General features: G+C 35.6%; 1 protein-coding gene across 28 annotated transcripts in view; it reads right to left on the reverse strand.

Annotated features, from left to right (window-relative positions):
• The window catches only part of MAP2 (microtubule associated protein 2), a 281,142-nt gene that overhangs the window by 70,107 nt on the left and 191,601 nt on the right, over positions 1-19,434 (reverse strand). For all 28 annotated transcript variants that reach the window (XM_073218195.1, XM_073218194.1, XM_073218188.1 and 25 more), the window contains one exon: positions 1,898-2,182. In XM_073218195.1, the coding sequence (XP_073074296.1) occupies positions 1,898-2,159 (262 nt within the window). In that variant the 5' untranslated portion in view covers positions 2,160-2,182. The remainder of the gene's footprint in view (positions 1-1,897; positions 2,183-19,434) is intronic.

Below are 19,434 nucleotides of genomic sequence, written 5' to 3' on the forward strand. Positions count from 1 at the left end.
AGAGTCCAAGAGACAAAGGAAGACTTTTTAATACTTTTCAGCATTGATTTGAGGACTTTCTTTCTTCTTTTGCATTCATTCATTCATTCATTCATTCAACACACATTTGGAGAGTATTTGAGGTGTGCTGTTAGGTGTTGCAGGATATGATGCTGAGAAAAAATCCTGGGTCTATCACATTATCTGTTTCCATCCCCACAACCATTTTGTTCTAACATGTCCCCATCTCATGCCTCAATTCCTTCAAAATCTTCCTAGTTAGTAGTACTCCTGACATCTAAGTACCACCCTCTTCAAGCTGTATTATACTTAACTGTAGAAAAATAATACTGATCAAGAGTGTTGTCCAATTTGATACCACTACCACCACCAATAATAATATTACTAGTAATTAGTACATAATATTTCTTGAGCCATTCACTTTGTTCATTTCACTATCTCATTTAATCCTCATTGTAACCATGAAAAGTAAAAACAGTATTTTAATTTCATTCTTAGCCATGCTTTCTTACTAATGGGGTGTTGGGTACTATGCACTACAAAAGGAATGTAGTGTGATTTAAAGTTGAAACTGTGAATTATCTTGAGCTAATAGTTTATGTCACATTTGACAGACGTTGAGTATTGCTTTGCTTCCTTTGAGTATTTAAAATACTCTGCCACATCCCTGTTTGCTGTAATGCCTCAAGGCTGAACTGTGCACAATTTGAGAAATACGGCCTAAGTAGAAACAATGTCCTTTCAACTTAGTTTTTCCATGCTGCTCTTTTGGTGTTTAACATATTATGTTTTGTATTTGAATAATTGCACACAAAGGTCTTATGTCTGTTACTAGTTCATCCATTCCATGAAGTTTAGAGACCATTCCTTGCATATGCCCTGGCACAGAAGCTAACATACCTTACATAAAGAAAATGCTCAACACTAGTTTGTCAAATGAGTGGATTAAAAAAAAATTACACTGTGTACTTACATAATTTCTCTTCAGTAATTTAAAATGTTTCATATTTCCCCACTAAAATTTAAATAGATTTTTTACAGAGCATACAGTCAATAAGTGTTGCTAAGGATTGAGTGTAGAAAACCAGTCTTTGAATAAGTAAGGGATGACTCTGAAGAGACACAGCCTCTTACTGCTTGTAATTTACTTAGCATGTGTACAAATTACTGTGTTCAAATGCATTAAATTCTAAATTATAGAAAGAAGGAAAGTAATGGTAAAGAGTATTACAGTGCAAGTTAAGTGTTTCTCTAAGCCATTAATGCTATGTAATGATCATACTATGAATGACAATATTCTCAATGTTAGAATAAAGAACTCTTGGTAGAAATTATACTTTGAAAGAAGGGACTTAAATGTACATTATATTATGTTCTTAAATTAGCTGCCTATTACTTCTTACAAAGCTAGCTGGGGAAGTATGAAATGGTTCCTGTGTATGTGTGTATGTTTGTTTTCTTTCTTTTCTTTTTATTCCCTCTTTTTTCTTTTTAAAGACCAAGAGATGGACTTGACATTCCTTTCTGCCCAAAAAAGTAAATATGCTAATCAATCAATTGGATTTAGGTCCAATACGACTCGATAGTTATTTCTGAATGAATTAAAATGCTAATAATTATTAGCAAAACATACACACACACAGAGCCATTTGTCTATTAAAATTAAAGTGGTAAAAACTAAATGGGGAGATGAAATTGAGAATGCAACTAATTTGGGGGTAAGTTGGGCTAGTTTCCACGTTTTTTCTCTCCTTTTGGTGTCTATTTCCCCTGACGGACTGGAATTTCAGTCCTGGCACCAGTGAAACAGGATCAGCGCTATAAATCAACTTACTTTCAGACTAAACAGACTTCAAAGTGCAAAGTAAGTACTGGTGACAGAAGAGCCCTTGGTTACCTGCTGTTTCTCTGTCAGCTGAGGTCAGCTCTCCATTGATCCCATTCTCTTTGGCACTTGGATAGGTGCTCTGTGACCCGTGCTCTCCAAAGGCTCCCTCTTCGTCCTCCCTGTATGGGAATCCATTGGCGCTTCTGACCAGTCCCTCCCCTGCCCCGCCTTGATCCTTAATCTCAGGTGGATGTGGGTGTGCGGATGCCTCTGTTAGTTGAGCTGAGGTCCAGTGAGGCACCTTCGCTTCATCTTTCCGATCATCTGCCATTCTTTAATGCCCTGTGACCTCTCCTGTGATTGGAAAAATAAAAATAGTATCCATTAGTTTGGGTGAAATATGATCTGACATTAGCAGTATCAAGATAGGGCAAATTTATAGCAAGCCCAGTGGTTTACTATGACCAGAAGTAAACATGTCCAATAATCCACTTTCAAAATCAAGAGGTAACCCTTGTTAATGCCTTGTCTTATATAGATCATTTATGATATATCTGTTCTTTCAATGTAAGATCACTATCTATCTATATATCCTTTTTTTTTTAAGCTACTGTTTGGCATTTAAGGACACATTTTAGTTAACTTTCACTGATATCAAGTAGACCGTAGAGTCAAGTAATCCTTCAGTACAGGGAAAACGTGCAGTATGAGAAAACTGGGTAGAAGAAGGTGGGAAAAGGAATGGCTGAGGAGAAATGTTGGATTATGGAAAATTATTCCAAGTACTCTTTTAAAAACAAAACTCTTCCTGAAACCTAGAAAAGGCAGTAGTCAACATATTAGCCCTTTCAGTTTCAAAGTGTTCAGTTCAAATCAGAGGTGGGTATATTATTCCAGATGTTGTGTATTACAAGAAAGATAGTTTTGACTTAATATTTTTTAGTGAATTTCCCTGAACCTTATCTACAGATTAGGGGGGCATGATATTTTCTCTCAGTATAAATCTTACATAGAGAAAGGACATGAAGTATAGTATTAGAACTATGTCCTACTTTACGGTATTATTTCACAACTAAGTCAAATCAGATCTGGAAAAATTAAATCACTGACATATATCATATATCATATAGGTGTAAATTAAAGTTTGAGTAAGTTGTGGAGTAGGTGTTTGGCACAGCCTTCATTTATATGCTGATGCCACTCAGTTTAGAGGTGTAGTTGATGAGAGGTGATTCATGACTCGGTTTTGTAAAGCTGTTGGCAGCTATGTAGTCTCACTGAGCCTGCTGTCCTCACAGTGAGGATGGTAACATACGTGACAGCACAGGTGACTGTCTCTGATGGAAACTAAGAACACTTCCTCTTTTTCAAAAACAGTAACTCAAGCAAAAACCTCCAAACAAGAAAAAAAAATTGTATTAAAATAAATTTACTGCTGGCTACCAAGGTCTGTTTAGAGATAGTCACAAACCAATTAAGCTGTAAAGAAAGTATGTTTTCCTACCAGATTCCTAAAAAGCATCGTCTGTTTTTTACTGACTTTGGATGTTATCCTCAGGTGCCCATTCTAGTTTTCTTTTCATACCAGGAAGAGCTAGAGAGTGAACTCATTTAAACTAACTTGATGAAAACACCAAACTTCTCCCAAAATTGCCTCCCATAAAGGTTCTATTGATTGTCCCTAAGAAGGTAGTTAAGCAGGATGTAAGTTTAGCTTTTAAAACATTGATTGAAGGGCTTGTGAATACATCAAGGAGCATTCCTGTATCACTGACAATGTACAAAGAACCATTTGCACAGAAGGGTTTCCTCACTTGTAAAACGAGGACAATGACGCCTGTGTTATTGTTTGTTACAAAATTTAAGTAGAAAAAACTAAAGGGCTCAGCATAGTTCATGGCATGACCAATAAGTACTATAGGCTAGTGATGCTCAAAAAAGAAGTCACTACCTTTGTTATTGTTATTATAATTATACAAAGTCATCATGTCTGAAATACTGACACTTCCAATTTTTCTGGAATTGCTGGCATAAGAGACTGAAAACTTGGTAAGTGCAATAACAAGAGTTACTTGTGAATCTGTCCCCAGATATTGTGTAGGACTGAATGAATGTTCCAAGACAGACATAGCAAATGTCTGAGACTCATGAGAGGAGCGCATCCTCGGAATTAACTATCAAGCCTGTGTATCTACCTCTGAAAACTTCAATGCACCTTTCCTAGAGATGATTCTGCAGTGTTCAAAAGATGTTTTGTCATGTCTTCCAGTCAAGTATCAAAGGACCTAATTCAGGAGTCTAAGGATTATATTTCTTTTGAATTTTTGTGGCAACTTCACATGTCTGATGGACTGAAGAAACTATCTAGATTCAAATTGTGACCTCTAGATCACAATATTTTATTGATAGTGAGATTCTTGGCTCAGTATCCTTATGTTCACATGCTTTGATTACTTTTATTTTACCAGAATAACTTAATTTCCATATTCGTATATGGTTCAATCTATTCTGTGCACAGATTGAACACTTGTAAACAGAAAAAGTTTCACATAAAGAAGTATATGTGACAACATGGATGGACCTAGAGGGTATTATGCTCAGCAAAATAAGCCAGGAGGCAAAAGACAAATACCGTATGATTTCACTTACTTGTGGAATCTAAAAACAAAACAAAACAAAATCAATAAAATAGCAATAGACTTACAGACACTGAGAAGTGACTGGCAGTTACCATGGGGGAGGGGTTGGGGTGGGTTGAGAGGGCGAGGGGGATAAAGCACAAAAATTCTCAATCATAATATAAGTTGGTAATAGGGATAGTAGTACCTCATGGAGAATATAGTCAATGATTCTGTAAGATCTTCCTATACTGAGAGACAGTAACTGTACTAGAGGGGTGAGGATTTAATAATGTGGGTAAATGTTGAACCACTGCGTTGTATATCTGAAACTAATATAAGATTGTCTCATCAACTATACGTCAATAAAAAAAAAAATTAAAAAGAAGTACATGTTTTGTTAATGTTCCTTTTTTAAATTAATAGGTGTTTTATCTCTAGAACAGATATTTTGATTTACAGAAGAACTGAACAGATTGTAGAATTCCCATGTACCTGTATACACAGTTTCCCTAATGAACATTTTACATTAATATGGCACCTTTGTTATAATCAATGAACAATATTAATATGTTATTATTAACTAAAGTCCGTAGTTCATTTAGATTACTTTAGTTTTTAACCTAAGGTCCTTTTATTCTATTCTGGAATCCCACCTAGGATACACTACATTTAGTTTTCATGTCTCTTTATGTTCCTCTTGGCTGTGAGAATCTCTCAGACTTTCCATGATTTAAGTCAATTGTAGGAAGCCACTCTACTGACATTCGTCTGTTTTTTTTTTTCCCATAATTTCAGTTGCATTATGTGTATTTGGGAGGAAGACCACAAGTAGAAAAGTGCTCGAATCAGCTTGAGAAGTGCTGAGTTACCTGGGCATGTATACTATGAGCTTCCTAAGAGATTCTGATATGCTACTGGGCACAGGGATCTCAGAGAGGAACAGTGATGGGCAAAGCAGCCTGACCAGTTGGCCTCAGAACCCTTTTTTTGATGCCATGTTTATTAGCATTTCCAAAACGGCTTGGGAAAGAACTTAGGTTTTCACTTTAGCCCATGTTTAACTGTGGGAGTTCTAGCTATTGATGTTCAAGGTACATAAACAATTTGAGTACCCACAACTCCCAACTAAAATTGACAGTTTCCTTTCCAGCCCAAGGCTTCTGGAAAAGATCTGTCAGTGACTAAAAATCCTCATCTTGAACCTAAAAACACAATGCTTAAACAAGGGAGAGTGTCAACTTATCAGCACCCACATAAAATATTAAGATAGTTTGTTTTCAAGAGACCAGTCTTTTAAAAAGTAAACCCTTTAGTATTCAATACTTTACAGTATGGCATTCTTTTTTAAATGAATCAATAAAAACTAATTTTGTAAGAAGAAAAACCTGGCTGGCCATGCTGATTTTAACTAATATCAAGGGTAAAAAGTAAAGTGAATTTATTACTTAAAATGCTTCAGCTGACTTTCTGACAAGACTACTCAGATAATACACTTTAAAATGTTTGATTAATCAGCTATCACTTTCTAATTTGCTGGGTTTTTGGAATTTACACAGTCTAATCGTCTATTAAGTTACAATCATTTTTAGAGATTTCAGGCTAGAATTGGCATTGCTCTGACAAAACTTCTGTTCTACTGAAAAGCTGCTGGAATCAAAGGAGACACTATTAGGCCACATTCATTTATAATCACAACATGATATTATTAAAATAGCAACCTTTTATAGTAAATTTCACTTAAATTCCTAATCAAAGTTTTGGGGTCACAGATTATCTCTACTCTTCAAAATGGTATTACAACATAATTAAAAGTGATCATGGTTTCCTTTAATTTCTTCTTCCTAATGTACAATATTATTTTTACCTAAATTTCTTTGAAAACCTTGAATATGGAATTAAAGAAGATAAGAAAGCTGAGATAAAGGCCAATCCCCTCCTAGTCTACACAAGGAAATTTGTAAGGTACCAGAAATTGTAACAGTCTACTCCTCCTGTGTAAACGGAAAGACTCTTCTTCCCATAGTGCAAAGGATGATAGATTCTAACTGCTCCTAATTGCTGAATGGCTGGGGATCTGCTACACAACCTTCTGGTTTGATAGTTAAGCTGAAAAGCTACCTGAACTTTTCTCCCTTTTCCCTTCTCTAAAGCTGAACTTGATAATGTGACAAGAAAATTATAAAGTTAAAAAGAAATGTACTAAGTCCAAGATACTGCTTTACAGTTTATAATAAATTGCAATGGGGGTTTTAGCTGTTAGAACTGAACACAAATGCCAATATTAATAGCGAGACAGTTACCTATAATGTAGATTTAAAAAAAAAATCTGAGTGATTCAAATTTCTACTTATGTCAGAATGAGATACTTCCCTTGGCTTTATCATGCCATGGTTATTATGCTGCATATTATAGGGTCCCAGTATACTTCTCAATTAAGATACACAGTTGCAAAAAGAAGCTAAAAGATCTTGTACACATTAGTTATGTACTTGAGTGGTGAGTTTCAATTTTTGCTACCCTTTGTTATTAAACAATTTCCTCTTGATATTTGAAAGTTCTGTAAGGACAGACTTACTCTTCTTTCATCAAAATTCCAGCTTTTCAAATTCCAGTTCTTAAAATTCTAGCTTTTTCCCTCAATAAACTTTAAATCTGGTTCTCTTAATCGAATGCTCCTGAGCAAGAACACTCATGTTTTTCATTTCACTGATGGATAATTATGAAAAATGTAAGGTTTGTTAGTGTTTGGTGTCTATTATCAACCTTTGATTATAATGACATGAGCTGAACTATACGGCTTGTCACTGATTACGTATCTAACCTAGTGAAGATTCAACCTCTATCATGATTATACAACCAGAATGAAAGCTGTCTTTCTACACATTAAATTCCAATTTGAAGTGGTACATGGATTAATTCTTTGTCTATTTAACATATGTACAATTATTCAATATTGTTTTTAGATAGATTTGATGCATACATATTTAAGGCTGTAGAGTGAAATAAGTACTTTTTCCCACATTGAGTTAAAGGCTTTAGTACCATGAATCAGGAGCCTTACAAGTAGCCAAATCTCTTAGATAATTCTAGTTGAGAAACCCAAAGAAAGATAAAAGAAAGATAAAACAAGTAAAAGAATGGAAGGAAAAACAACAACGAAACAAAAGGAAGAACAGAAAAAAGGAAAAAATCCAACTCAATATAAAACATGGTTATATGGCAAAACTCAATCCCTGGTTCATGAAAGACATATTAGGTGATTTTTAATAAATAGAAAAATTTATATAATTTTGTAAGCTCTTGGAGATACATTTTGTAGCTCATGGTAGATCTGTTATTGTTACTATCAGAGTTCTAGAATATTGATTACAACAGCAATAATTATATTTCTACTATATTGAGATTCTCTTATAACTAAACACATGTGCTTAAAAATTTTTCCAGACCTAAGACTGTAATACTCTATATTTCAAAACTCTGGGATTTTACTAGCATGCCTGTCCAGGTATTTACATAAATTCATATATGTATTTGTTTTTGTGAGGAAGAATTTGTACTTGTCTAAATATAGGCAACCCAAAAGCCTGCCTTCTAATCTATAAAATTACTTTTGAAAACATCGCATTTTGTGTATGATTATCTCTCACATTAGGATTTATAAAATAAGTTAATTTACATTGGAATTTAGAAATAAGATAATTTGTATTTTGCTGATTTCTGATATTCCTTAGACAATCAGGTAATATCTGTTCCCACATTTTCCTTTAATTACTAGGAACCATAATGCTTAACTGCAGTGTTTATTTCATTCTAAGAATTTGCAAATTTGTGTTCTATTTCTTATTTTATATACAATTTCAATGTTTTATTTTGGGTATCATTCTTTTGAGAAAGTTATATAATATTATGTAGCACACAATAACTCTCATGTTATCCTTCATGTATACAAAGTGAATAAAATACAAAACAGACATCAGCCTTTTCTACACAAAATGTTTTATAAGACTTAACAATATTTTAGATCTTTCAGGTAGGTTATAGGTTTACAAATGCCAGTGGAAATTATGATTTCTTGGAAAAAATAACATAAATTAGTTTTTTAAAAAAACTTATTTTATCCATCTTCCCTAGAATATAGTTTTAATTACCACCCAAGCATGCATTGCTAATCAGCAAATGATAACTTTAAATGACAAATGACTTAACATATTGGAGGCAAACAAGTAACATGCTTTTGTTGGTTCTCTCTAAGGGTTCTAATATGTGCACATTAAAATTTAATGCATTTAAAGATCAGCTTAAAAAGAGAAGCATTTTCATTTGGACTCTCATTTGTCATTGGACTGAATATTATACACAAAAAATAGTTTGATACACTCTGATAGTTCCTGCACTTTCTTTCTTTAGAGCAAGTAGCAAATAGATATATTTAAGTGTAGCAAAGAGTAGCTCCTGAGTAGGTATGCCCTGAGGACTTACAGATACAAGAAAATAAGATGCAGCGGTCACATTTCCTCCACTAGTTAAGGGAAAGAATATGAGGTAAGTAGAAATGCTCAGAAGAAAATGTACCTGACAACTTTGCTGTCTTTGAGCTACTGATGAATTTATTTTCTCAGGGCAAATTCAGGGCTAAAGATGCAAATCAGAGATAAATTTTACACAAAGAGAAATGATTTCCTAATTTTCTACCTACTTAGTTGGAGGTTTTCTCCTTCCAAGTATGAAAAGGGTCACGCAAAACTAAGATGCACACAATTAAAACATTAAAATACTATACAAACCGACCAAAACACCATTTAGTCTTAAGCTGGGTTTCAAATATTTATTAAATGTTGAATGAATTAAACATCAACCTCCTACCTCATAATAAACATATGGGAAAAGGTTCTGCCAGCAGTGGATTTCTGGCCAACATTAGCTTAGCAGGTGAGAAGAGAATGGTATTGAATGTAAGTTTCAGGCATGGTAAAAGAAATGGGACTGAAGTTCTAACTCCACTGAGACCATATAAAAAATAACACCAGCTCACATAAATTAATAGGTCCTCAATCCTAGTATACGTTATAGAGACCATGTGACATTTGGGTTTATATATCTTTAAGATAAATTATTTCATTCCATTTCAGAAAAAGTTGAAAGTGAAATGATCCTCGGTGATCATCCAATTCCAATGTATTTTAAGGTATTTTCAGCCAATTACCTCCAACATCAATCTAACAAATTAGAATTTTCTGGGTATGGGGCTTGGAAATTGATATTTTAAAAATTTGACAGGTGTTTCTGATAGGCTAAAGTTTGAAGATGAGTTTTCAGGCAAGCCTGCTGCACAGGACTTCAGAAGAGTACAGAGAGTGATAGAAACACACATATGAAACATCCCTGTAAAATCACTGCAGAAAGAGGTTAAGACAATTATCTCAATGGGTCACATGATCATTCTAACAAATAGGAGCTGAACATTTGGCTTCCTCAGTTCAAGACATTTATGATGAGAAGATGGAGACCAATCATAGGACTGACTGCTTTTAATCAGCTTCCCGGGAATACCCAGGTCTTTGTTGTATATAATCCTGCTTGAGGGAAGCAGAAATGTCTCAGAAGAATGTTTAAAATTACCGACTATCTGTGGTAGTAAACCTACTTAATATTGTGAAAATGATGACTAGTCCTTGAACAGTTTATCTATATCTTCAAATTGTCATTAGAATATCATTTTAGATACTCCTTGGCACTCATTAATGGTTTAGGACACAAACACATTTCCTTAAAATATCTCAAATCCAATTATAATTGTCTTTACCCATTAAATCATTTTGGAGATGAGTGTCAGTAATAGGCATGGTGTGATATGTGCTATTCAGAACTCTCAAAGAAGTAACTGAATGATTTGATAACTAGATAACTGAAATGTATGCTGAAAATGTCATTTAGCACTGTAGAATTTCTTCTCTCAGGATTTCCATATAACCACAGACCTCATTGTTTTCCTTTGGGTTACAATATTAGAAAGATCACAAAGCACAGAAATTGTCACTGATTATAGATATTACTAAGCGGCACTAAATACTCTCAAAAGTTGGCAAAAAGAGAAATAATAAAAGCTTGGAAAATCTAAAGGAAAAATACACTGTGTGCCAGATAGGCATGTCTCCATTTTTATAATGCACTTGGCATGGACAGTTATAGAATGTTTTCTATAATATTTTCTGCCCTGTTATCATGTAATATATCGGTTCAATAAAAACACTGGGATTACAATTTTGTACTGCTGCATATCCAAAGATGAGCAAAAGAATAAAACAACTTGTTATATAATATAACTAAGCACATGAATATTGTTTCCTTTTCCTAAATTGGCTCAGTCATGCCTTAATCTATTACTTTCCATGCCAGTAATACGAAGCAGAAACTTTTGTGTTGGCCCCTAACAGTATTAGAAGTTTATCTATAATCCATATCCTTCCTTATAAATGCTGAGGCATTCAGAGCTTAAATACTTGATGAACTGACTATAACGCTGTACTCCTTTTCTTTGTCTTCTATGCAAAACTGAGGAAAAAGTTCTTCATGACATGAAAAAGTTAAGTTGAAAATCCAGATATTTGTTTCATGTCTTCTCTGCTCCTTTTAGGCTGATTGTAAAATACCTATAAGGATGACTCACCATCAGACACCATGACTAACAAACAACTTGTATGAAGGAAGTTGGTGGGTGCCTAATTATTTTTGATGATGACGGATACAGAGTACAAAAAGAGCCAGTGTTAGGTTATTTTCAGAATTAGATAACACAAATAAGGCATAATTCCAGGCAAGATGGAAGTGTCCAATACATGTTACCTATTGTTTGTTACCATTTAATGCCTTTTATTTGAACATTTTTAGAAATAGGATACAGTGCATGGTTTGCTGCATATTGAAAAACTGAGGCCAGAGAGAATAATTATTTCACCAAGTTAGACACATCCAGGGAGATGTGGAATGAGAAGCCAAATCCACTAGTACCCAGTCCATTGCATGCTCTTTCACCAAGTAAAGAGACTGGTGCAATGGGGCTGGAACGAAAAAGAGAATCCAATCAATATAATCACACTAACTCCATAAGCCTGTTCCACTGATAGCAACATTTAACTGGGTAAGGCGCTTGATGTGACCATGGTGCACAACCTATACGTCAGAGCTTTATATTATTTCTCAGCACTTTTTCACATTATGTAAGAGGACTAATAAATACCTTATATACATATCAGAAATAAATTATATTTAAAATGCTCTAAAGCTTTAGTCTCTACTGATGATATTAACTAAGGACCAGCACTAAGGTATTGGAGATATGGTGAAATAAGTAATAGATTTCCAAACAGGAAATGAGAGAAAATTAGAGTGGAATCCTGGCTCTTCCACTTGTAAACAGAAATGGTGCTAAATCTGAATGTTAGTTTCATAACCATGTGACTAAATTTACAACCAATGAACAAATCAGTTTTGACCCCTAGATCAGTATTTTTCTTTCCTATTTGAGGAGAAATTCATCATAATAACTTTAATAAAATTTTCTTCAAGAATAAATTTAAGCTTCAGGATCAAAAGCTTAAGAGGGAAATTGTAATTTGGATTTTGACAATTAATGATCTTGTTTCAAACTTTTTCCAGCTTGAAATCTTCAGAGATGTATCAGAGATTTCTTTATGGGTGGTGGGAACAGGGCCACAACCCAGGTGAAATTGAAGGCAGGGCCATTTATCACAAAAAGATTAGAATTAAAGAAAAAAAAAAACAAATAAAACCTGAAAAGTTGGAGTAGAAAATGGCAGTCATGTAAAGAAAAAAAGAATGATGGAGAGGACACTAACAAATGGAAACTCATCCCATGCTCTTGGCTAGGAAGAATTAATATTGTCAAACAAATGGCCATCCTGCCTAAAGCAATCTACAGATTCAATGCAATCCCTATCAAAATACCAACAGCATTCTTCAATGAACTAGAGCAAATAGTTCTAAAATTTATATGGAACCACAAAACCCTGAATAGCCAAAGCAATCCTGAGAAGGAAGAATAAAGCAGGGGTATCTTGCTTCCCAACTTCAAGCTCTACTACAAAGGCACAGTAATCAAGACAATTTGGTACTGGCACAAGAACAGAGCCACAGACCAGTGGAACAGAATAGAGAGTTCAGACATTAACCCAAACATATATGGCCAATTAATATATGATAAAGGAGCCATGGACATACAATGGGGAAATGACAGCATATTCAACAGCTGGTATTGACAAAACTGGACAGCTACATGTAGGAGAATGAAACTGGACCTTTGTCTAACCCCATATACAAAGGTAAACTCAAAATGGATCAAAGACCTGAATGTAAGTCATGAAACCATAAACTCTTAGAAAAAAACATAGGCAAAAATCTCTTGGACATAAACATGAGCAACCTCTTCATGAACATATCTTCCTGGGCAAGGGAAACAAAAGCAAAAATGAACAAGTGGGACTATATCAAGCTGAAAAGCTTCTGTATAGCAAAGGACATCATCAATAGAAGAAAAAGGCATCCTACAGTACGGGAGAATATATTCATAAATGACAAATCCGATAAAGGGTTGACATCCAAAATGAATGGATGCAAAGAGCTCACACACCTCAACAAACAAAAAGCAAATAATTCAATTAAAAATGGGCAGAGGAGCTGAACAGACACTTCTCCAAAGAATAAATTCAGATGGCCAACAGGCACATGAAAAGATGCTCCACATTGCTAATCATCAGAGAAATGCAAATTAAAACCACAATGAGATATCACCTCACACCAGTTAGGATCCAAAAGACAAACAACAACAAATGTTGGTGAGGATTTGGAGAAAGGGGAACCCTCCTACACTGTAGTGGGAATGTAAATTAGTTCAACCATTGTGGAAAGTAGTATGAAGGTTCCTCAAAAAACTCAAAATAGAAATACCATTTGACCCAGGAATTCCACTTCTGGGAATTTACCCTAAGAATGCAGCAGCCCAGTTTGAAAAAGACATATGCACACCTATGTTTATTGCAGCACTATTTACAATAGCCAAGAAATGGAAGCAACCTAAGTGTCCATCAGTAGATGAATGGATAAAGAAGATGTGGTACATATACACAATGGAATATTATTCAGCCATAAGAAGAAAACAAATCCTACCATTTGCAACAACATGGATGGAGCTAGAGGGTATTATGCTCAGTGAAATAAGCCAGGCGGAGAAAGACAAGTATCAAATGATTTCACTCATATGTGGAGTATAAGAACAAAGAAAAAACTGAAGGAACAAAATAGCAGCAGACTCACAGAACCCAAGAATGGACTAACAGTTACCAAAGGGAAAGGGACTGGGGAGGAAGGGAGGGATAGGGGGAAAAGCGGGTATTATGATTAGCACACATAATGTAGGGGGCGGGGCATGGGGAAGGCAGTATAACACAGAGAAGACAAGTAGTGATTCTCTAGCATCTTACTTACTATACTGATGGACAGGACTGTAATGGAATATGTGGTGGGGACTTGATAATGGGGGAGTCTAGTAACCATAATGTTGCTCATGTAATTGTATATTAATGATACCAAAAAAAAATGATGGTGAACTGGAAGTGAGGAATGTATGTAAAAGCATAAATTCAAAAATTAAATACTTCATGATTTTCCCTGAATGGGATTTGCTTTCGGCTAATTAAGGCAGAGGAGGGGATGAAGTCCTGGGAAATTTTAAGCAAGATACCATTTACTCTGTTTCTTGCCAATTTATCTGAGCTGCACAGTGCCTTTATCTTTTGATGGGCAATTCTTTCCACAAATGTGACTAATGCTTTGCCTCTAACATGTTTCAATTGAGATTTATTCCAAATGTAATAAGTGTATATAGTCTTACAGTATAATCAGTCATAGTCCTTGTTTTCTGTATTCCTTTGAACTCAATGCACTCCTTGTCAGTAGATAAGATCAAGCAAAGACCATCCTGTTATGAAAATTATAGAATCAAGTTTGATTTTGACTGATAGGACACTGCCCTATATTACTTCTAAAATGAACTGCAACTCTAAAACTACAAATCTTTATTCATTAAACAATTACCTATTGAAGAATGTCTCCAAACCATTAATGGAAAGGCTCTATGTAACAGGTAATAGGGAATGACTGGGAATAGAAGAAAAATATACAGCCCTTATGCTAAAGGAGCTCATATTTTATTGATTTAAAATGATTGAAATTATTTTATTAATTTCAGTTTGTGGTCTAGTTACGTACTATGTTCTAAAGAGCTCTTTTTAATTAAGCTGTGTAGTGTTAGAGAATATTTTCCTTGATGTTTAATGAGTCATATAAGATGGAATTCCTTTTTTTAATTTCTTCCTTTTGATATGTTACAGCAGGTTACAAAGACACACAACCTGATCAGGTTGCATTCTTCTGATGAGACATTTAAAGAAGGAAATAGCAAATGTTCAGAAAAAGATAGAGAGCCTAAGTGGCTTAAGAACTGGATTATTTTCTTGAGAAATACTGTTGGTAAATTGCTTTAGTGAGTATTAAGACTTCATCTAATTTTCAGATTGTTATCAATCCTCAGTATATTTATTATGCTTTCTAATATCTCATTCAGGGGAGAGGATTAAAGATGGTGGCGTGAGAGGAGAGACAGAGACTTCCTTCTAAAACTGGATACAATTAGAAAATATAGTTGGCACAACTAATCCTGAGAGAGCAACAGGAAAGAGGGCAGCGTCAGACTGCACACACCTGGAGAAAAGAGCAGACCTCACCGAACGGGGTAATGTACCAGAGCTGTGGCTCCGCGGGACCCGAGCCCCTCCCCCACCCCAGCTCACTGGAGGGAGGAAGAGAAACAGAGCAGGGAGGGAGTGGAAGGCTTGGGACTGCTGAATACCTAGCCCTGGAGATCTGCTCTGGGAGCACAAACCTACATTTCATGATGCTTTCATGAGACTCGCATGACTACCAGGTTGGAAAGTTAATACAGGCAGAGTTCCTGGGGAGACTGGGATTCCGGCCGCTTGTGGAAAGCAGGGATCCATATCCGGCTGCCCTGGGATAAAATATTATACCTGTGTGACAGGCCCACTGGCTCAGGCAGTGGAGACAGGCACAGGAGCCGGGAGGCGGGGAACAGCTCTTTCCTCCCCCCAGGCACCAGTACCACTCCCCCGCGACCCCCAACATTGCTTCAGGGGCTGAGCAGCTCCAGAATAGAACTTCTGGACACTAGAGGGCACCATATACAAACATGAAATGCCAAAGGAACCTTGTCCAAAGTAAAATTATTAAAACAACTTCCAAGAAAGATTTAAATGATATGGACCATGTGACTCTTCCTGAAAGGGAGTTCAAAATAAAAATCATCAACATTCTAATGGACGTATGGAAAGACATCCAAGAACTCAGGAATGAATTCAGGTTGGAGATCCAATCATTGAAGAGCATGATGGAGGGTATTAAAAGCAGGTTGGATACGGTGGAGGAGACAATAAATGAAATAGAAACTAGAGAAGAGGAATACAAAGAAGCTGAGGCACAGAGAGAAAAAAGGATCTCTAAGAATGAAAGAACATTGAGAAAACTGTGTGACCAATGCAAGCGGAACAATATTCGCATTATAGGGGTACCAGAAGAAGAAGAGAGAGAGAGAAAGGGATAGAAAGTGTCTTTGAGGAGGTAGTTGCTGAAAACTTCCTGAAGCTGGGGAAGGTGATAGTCTCTCAGGCCATGGAGATCCACAGATCTCCCAACACAAGGACCCAAGGAAGACAACACCAAGACACACAGTAATCAAAATGGGAAAGATCAAGGATAAGGACAGACTGTTAAAAGCAGCCAGAGACAGAAATAAGATCACATACAAAGGAAAGCCCATCAGGCTAACATCAGACTTCTCAGCAGAAACCTTACAGGCCAGAAGGGAGTGGCATGATGTATTTAATGCCATGAAGCAGAAGGGCCTGGAACCAAGATTACTTTATCCGGCAAGATTATCATTTAAATATAAAGGAAGGATTAAATAATTTCCAGATAAGTAAAAGCTGAGAGAATTTACCTCCCACAAACCATCTCTGCACTCTATTTTGGAGCGACTGCTATAGATGGAAGTGTTCCTAAGGGTGAATAGCTGTCACCAGAGGTAATAAAACTACAGTAAAGAAAGTAGAACAGCTAATTACGAAGCAAATGCAAAATTAAATGAACTATCCCCAAAGTCAATCAAGGGATAGACAAAAAGTACAGAATTTGATACCTAATATATAAAGAAAGGAGGAGGAAGAAAAAGGAGAAACAGAAAAGAACCTTTAGACTGTGTTTGTAACAGCATACTAAGTGAGTTAAGTTAGACTCTTAGATAGTAAGGAAAGTAACCTGGAACCTTTGGTAACCAAGAATCTAAAGCCTGAAATGGCAATAAGTACAAACCTATCGATAATCACCCTAAATGTAAATGGACTGAATGCACCAATCAAAAGACATAGAGTCACTGAATGGATAAAAAAACAAGACCCATCTATATGCTGCTTACAAGAGACTCACCTCAAATCCAAAGACATGCACAGACTAAAAGTGAAGGGATGGAAAAAGATATTTCATGCAAACAATAGGGAGAAAAAAGCAGTAGTATCAGACAAAATAGACTTCAAAACAAAGAAAGTAACAAGAGATAAAGAAGGACATTACATAATGATAAAGAATTCTAATATCTCATTCAGTCAATATTTATTAAATACCAGCTTTATACCAGGAATTCTTTTAGGTATTAGGAACTCAATGATGGTTAAGATATGGATTCTGGCCACAAAGAGCTCACACTATACTGAGGAAGGCAGATATGTCTGAAAAGTATGTTACAAGATAGCACAGTAAATGCAATAATGGAAGGCACAACAGATGCCCCATGAATGTAAACCTTTTGAGTCACACATATTGAAAAAGAAAAATGGATGACTGCAGAATGTTTATATGACATGTACTCATAAATACAGCAAACTTCTACAACTATGGAGACTCCAAAAATCTAGTTAATGATATTAAATACTGATTTTCTTCTAGAGAAAGGTAAAAAATGAGTCATATAAAAGTAAAGTATGAGTCATATAAGGGAGATCAATTTCTTTTTTCTTCCCTTTTTTCTTTTGGACTTAGGGCAGGCTGTGTGCTATGCGATGCCATGTCAAGGCTGCCTGTAATTGCGACTCAGGGGGATTCTGAGTTAAGTCAAAAGTAGCCTTGTTCACTCTATTCGTTTAGAGTTGGGCCAAAAAGGAAGCACACAGATTCCTTATCATTTAGAATTCCCTCATAACTTGGGTCTGACTCAATTGGGTCAGTCTTCATATACTGTTTGATTTATCTCTTTGAGCAGACATTTCTTTGTGTACCCTGGAGTGAATTCTAGAAATCAGGTCAATTTTTATGGCTTGGTAGTTCTATTCTGCCAAACTTCTGGAGTGGTATCATGTGACACAAGTTTGCTAAATCCTCCAGGTCTGAAATACATATATATAATTAGTCTGTGTTTATGAGATGGTGAAAAATTAAGCTGGAAATAATATTTGAGGAGACAAATACCCACAGTGATTAATTTTTTCTACAAAGACAGCTATTCCAATTGCATATCTAAAAGTCTTACTGAAATATAGGCACAGAAGTGGCAACATTATACAGTGGGCCCATAGGTAAAAACACTTTGATGTAAAAACAGACCCATCATGGGCAAGTTAGGCAAACAGGACCTGGCCAAGAGCAAATAAAAGCATGATTTTGAGTGTAAAAACCATTCATTTAAAAATGAAACATATTTCTAGAAAAGTTACAGAAATTTTGAGCAGGATATTAATTTTTAAAGTATATTCATTGTACAGTGCTTACTCTTTAAAAAACCCAATGCATTGTTAACATTTTATCCTAACAACTGCATGGATAAAGGGTAGGAACTTTATGCTATTTTAATGACAGTAGGAGAAGGGGAGAGAAAGTGGCAGACAATGCTGAGAGAAATCTTTGGGCCGGTTAGAGGTGTTGCTGATAACAATAACCCTGAAAAGGCAGAAAGGGCCAGTGCAGAGTGCTGCTTGCCTTCCTGGGACTCCAGATAAACTGAGGCAAGAGGCACATGGAAGGAGGAAACTTGCTTCATTCAGACAGGTTCTGTCTGTGCTTTTATTTGGCACTCCGTGATTTTTAAACTTTTAATCCTTAAATCCAGGAATTCACCTTAATGTTTTTATAGAAATACTGAATAGAAAAATCTGGAGAATCTTCCTGCTTCTGCCACTATTAATCTCTAAAACATTTTCTGAAATTCTTTTCAATTCTACACTGAGGAACTTGGGTACCAGAAGTAAATTTGGGAATTAAGAAATGGCTTCTCAACAACAGGGAAGCATATGGACCAATTCTACATAATCTTCTTTTTTAAAGGCTGTATTGAAACCTTTTGGTTTTGTTTAAAAACAACAGGCTTTAGTTTGACAACAAAGAAAAGATCACAAAATCTATTTAGCAATGTTTCTCAAAACACTTAGGCATCAGTAATTACAGTAAGAAATGCTTTTCTTATTATTTCTAAAAGCCTATAAAGGAAGTGCTGTACTATTTAAAAAGAGAATGTCAGAATATGGCATCAGACTAGAGGACACGGGTGATGGGACTTCCAGGGCATGGCTCAAAGATCTCCATTTGGCCAAACCAAATAGACTATCATTTCTACTTCGGGCCTCTTCTCTTGATACTAGATGAGAGTATTCAAAAGTATCTGACAGAAATAGATGGAAAAGCAATCTCTTCGCCCAGTAAAGAATGGGGCCAAAAATATTTGCTTTGATTTTTTTGAAAGTTTGTTTTGGATTAAACTAGGAGCTAAATCAAAAGGAAAAGAAATTCTCCAAATTTAGGTTAGGAAGTCCAAAGTTACACACACAAAAAAGGGTGAACTTGAGATTAGAC

Source organism: Manis javanica, chromosome 12 (genome assembly GCF_040802235.1).
Source record: "Manis javanica isolate MJ-LG chromosome 12, MJ_LKY, whole genome shotgun sequence".
NCBI classification, from domain to species: domain Eukaryota; kingdom Metazoa; phylum Chordata; class Mammalia; order Pholidota; family Manidae; genus Manis; species Manis javanica.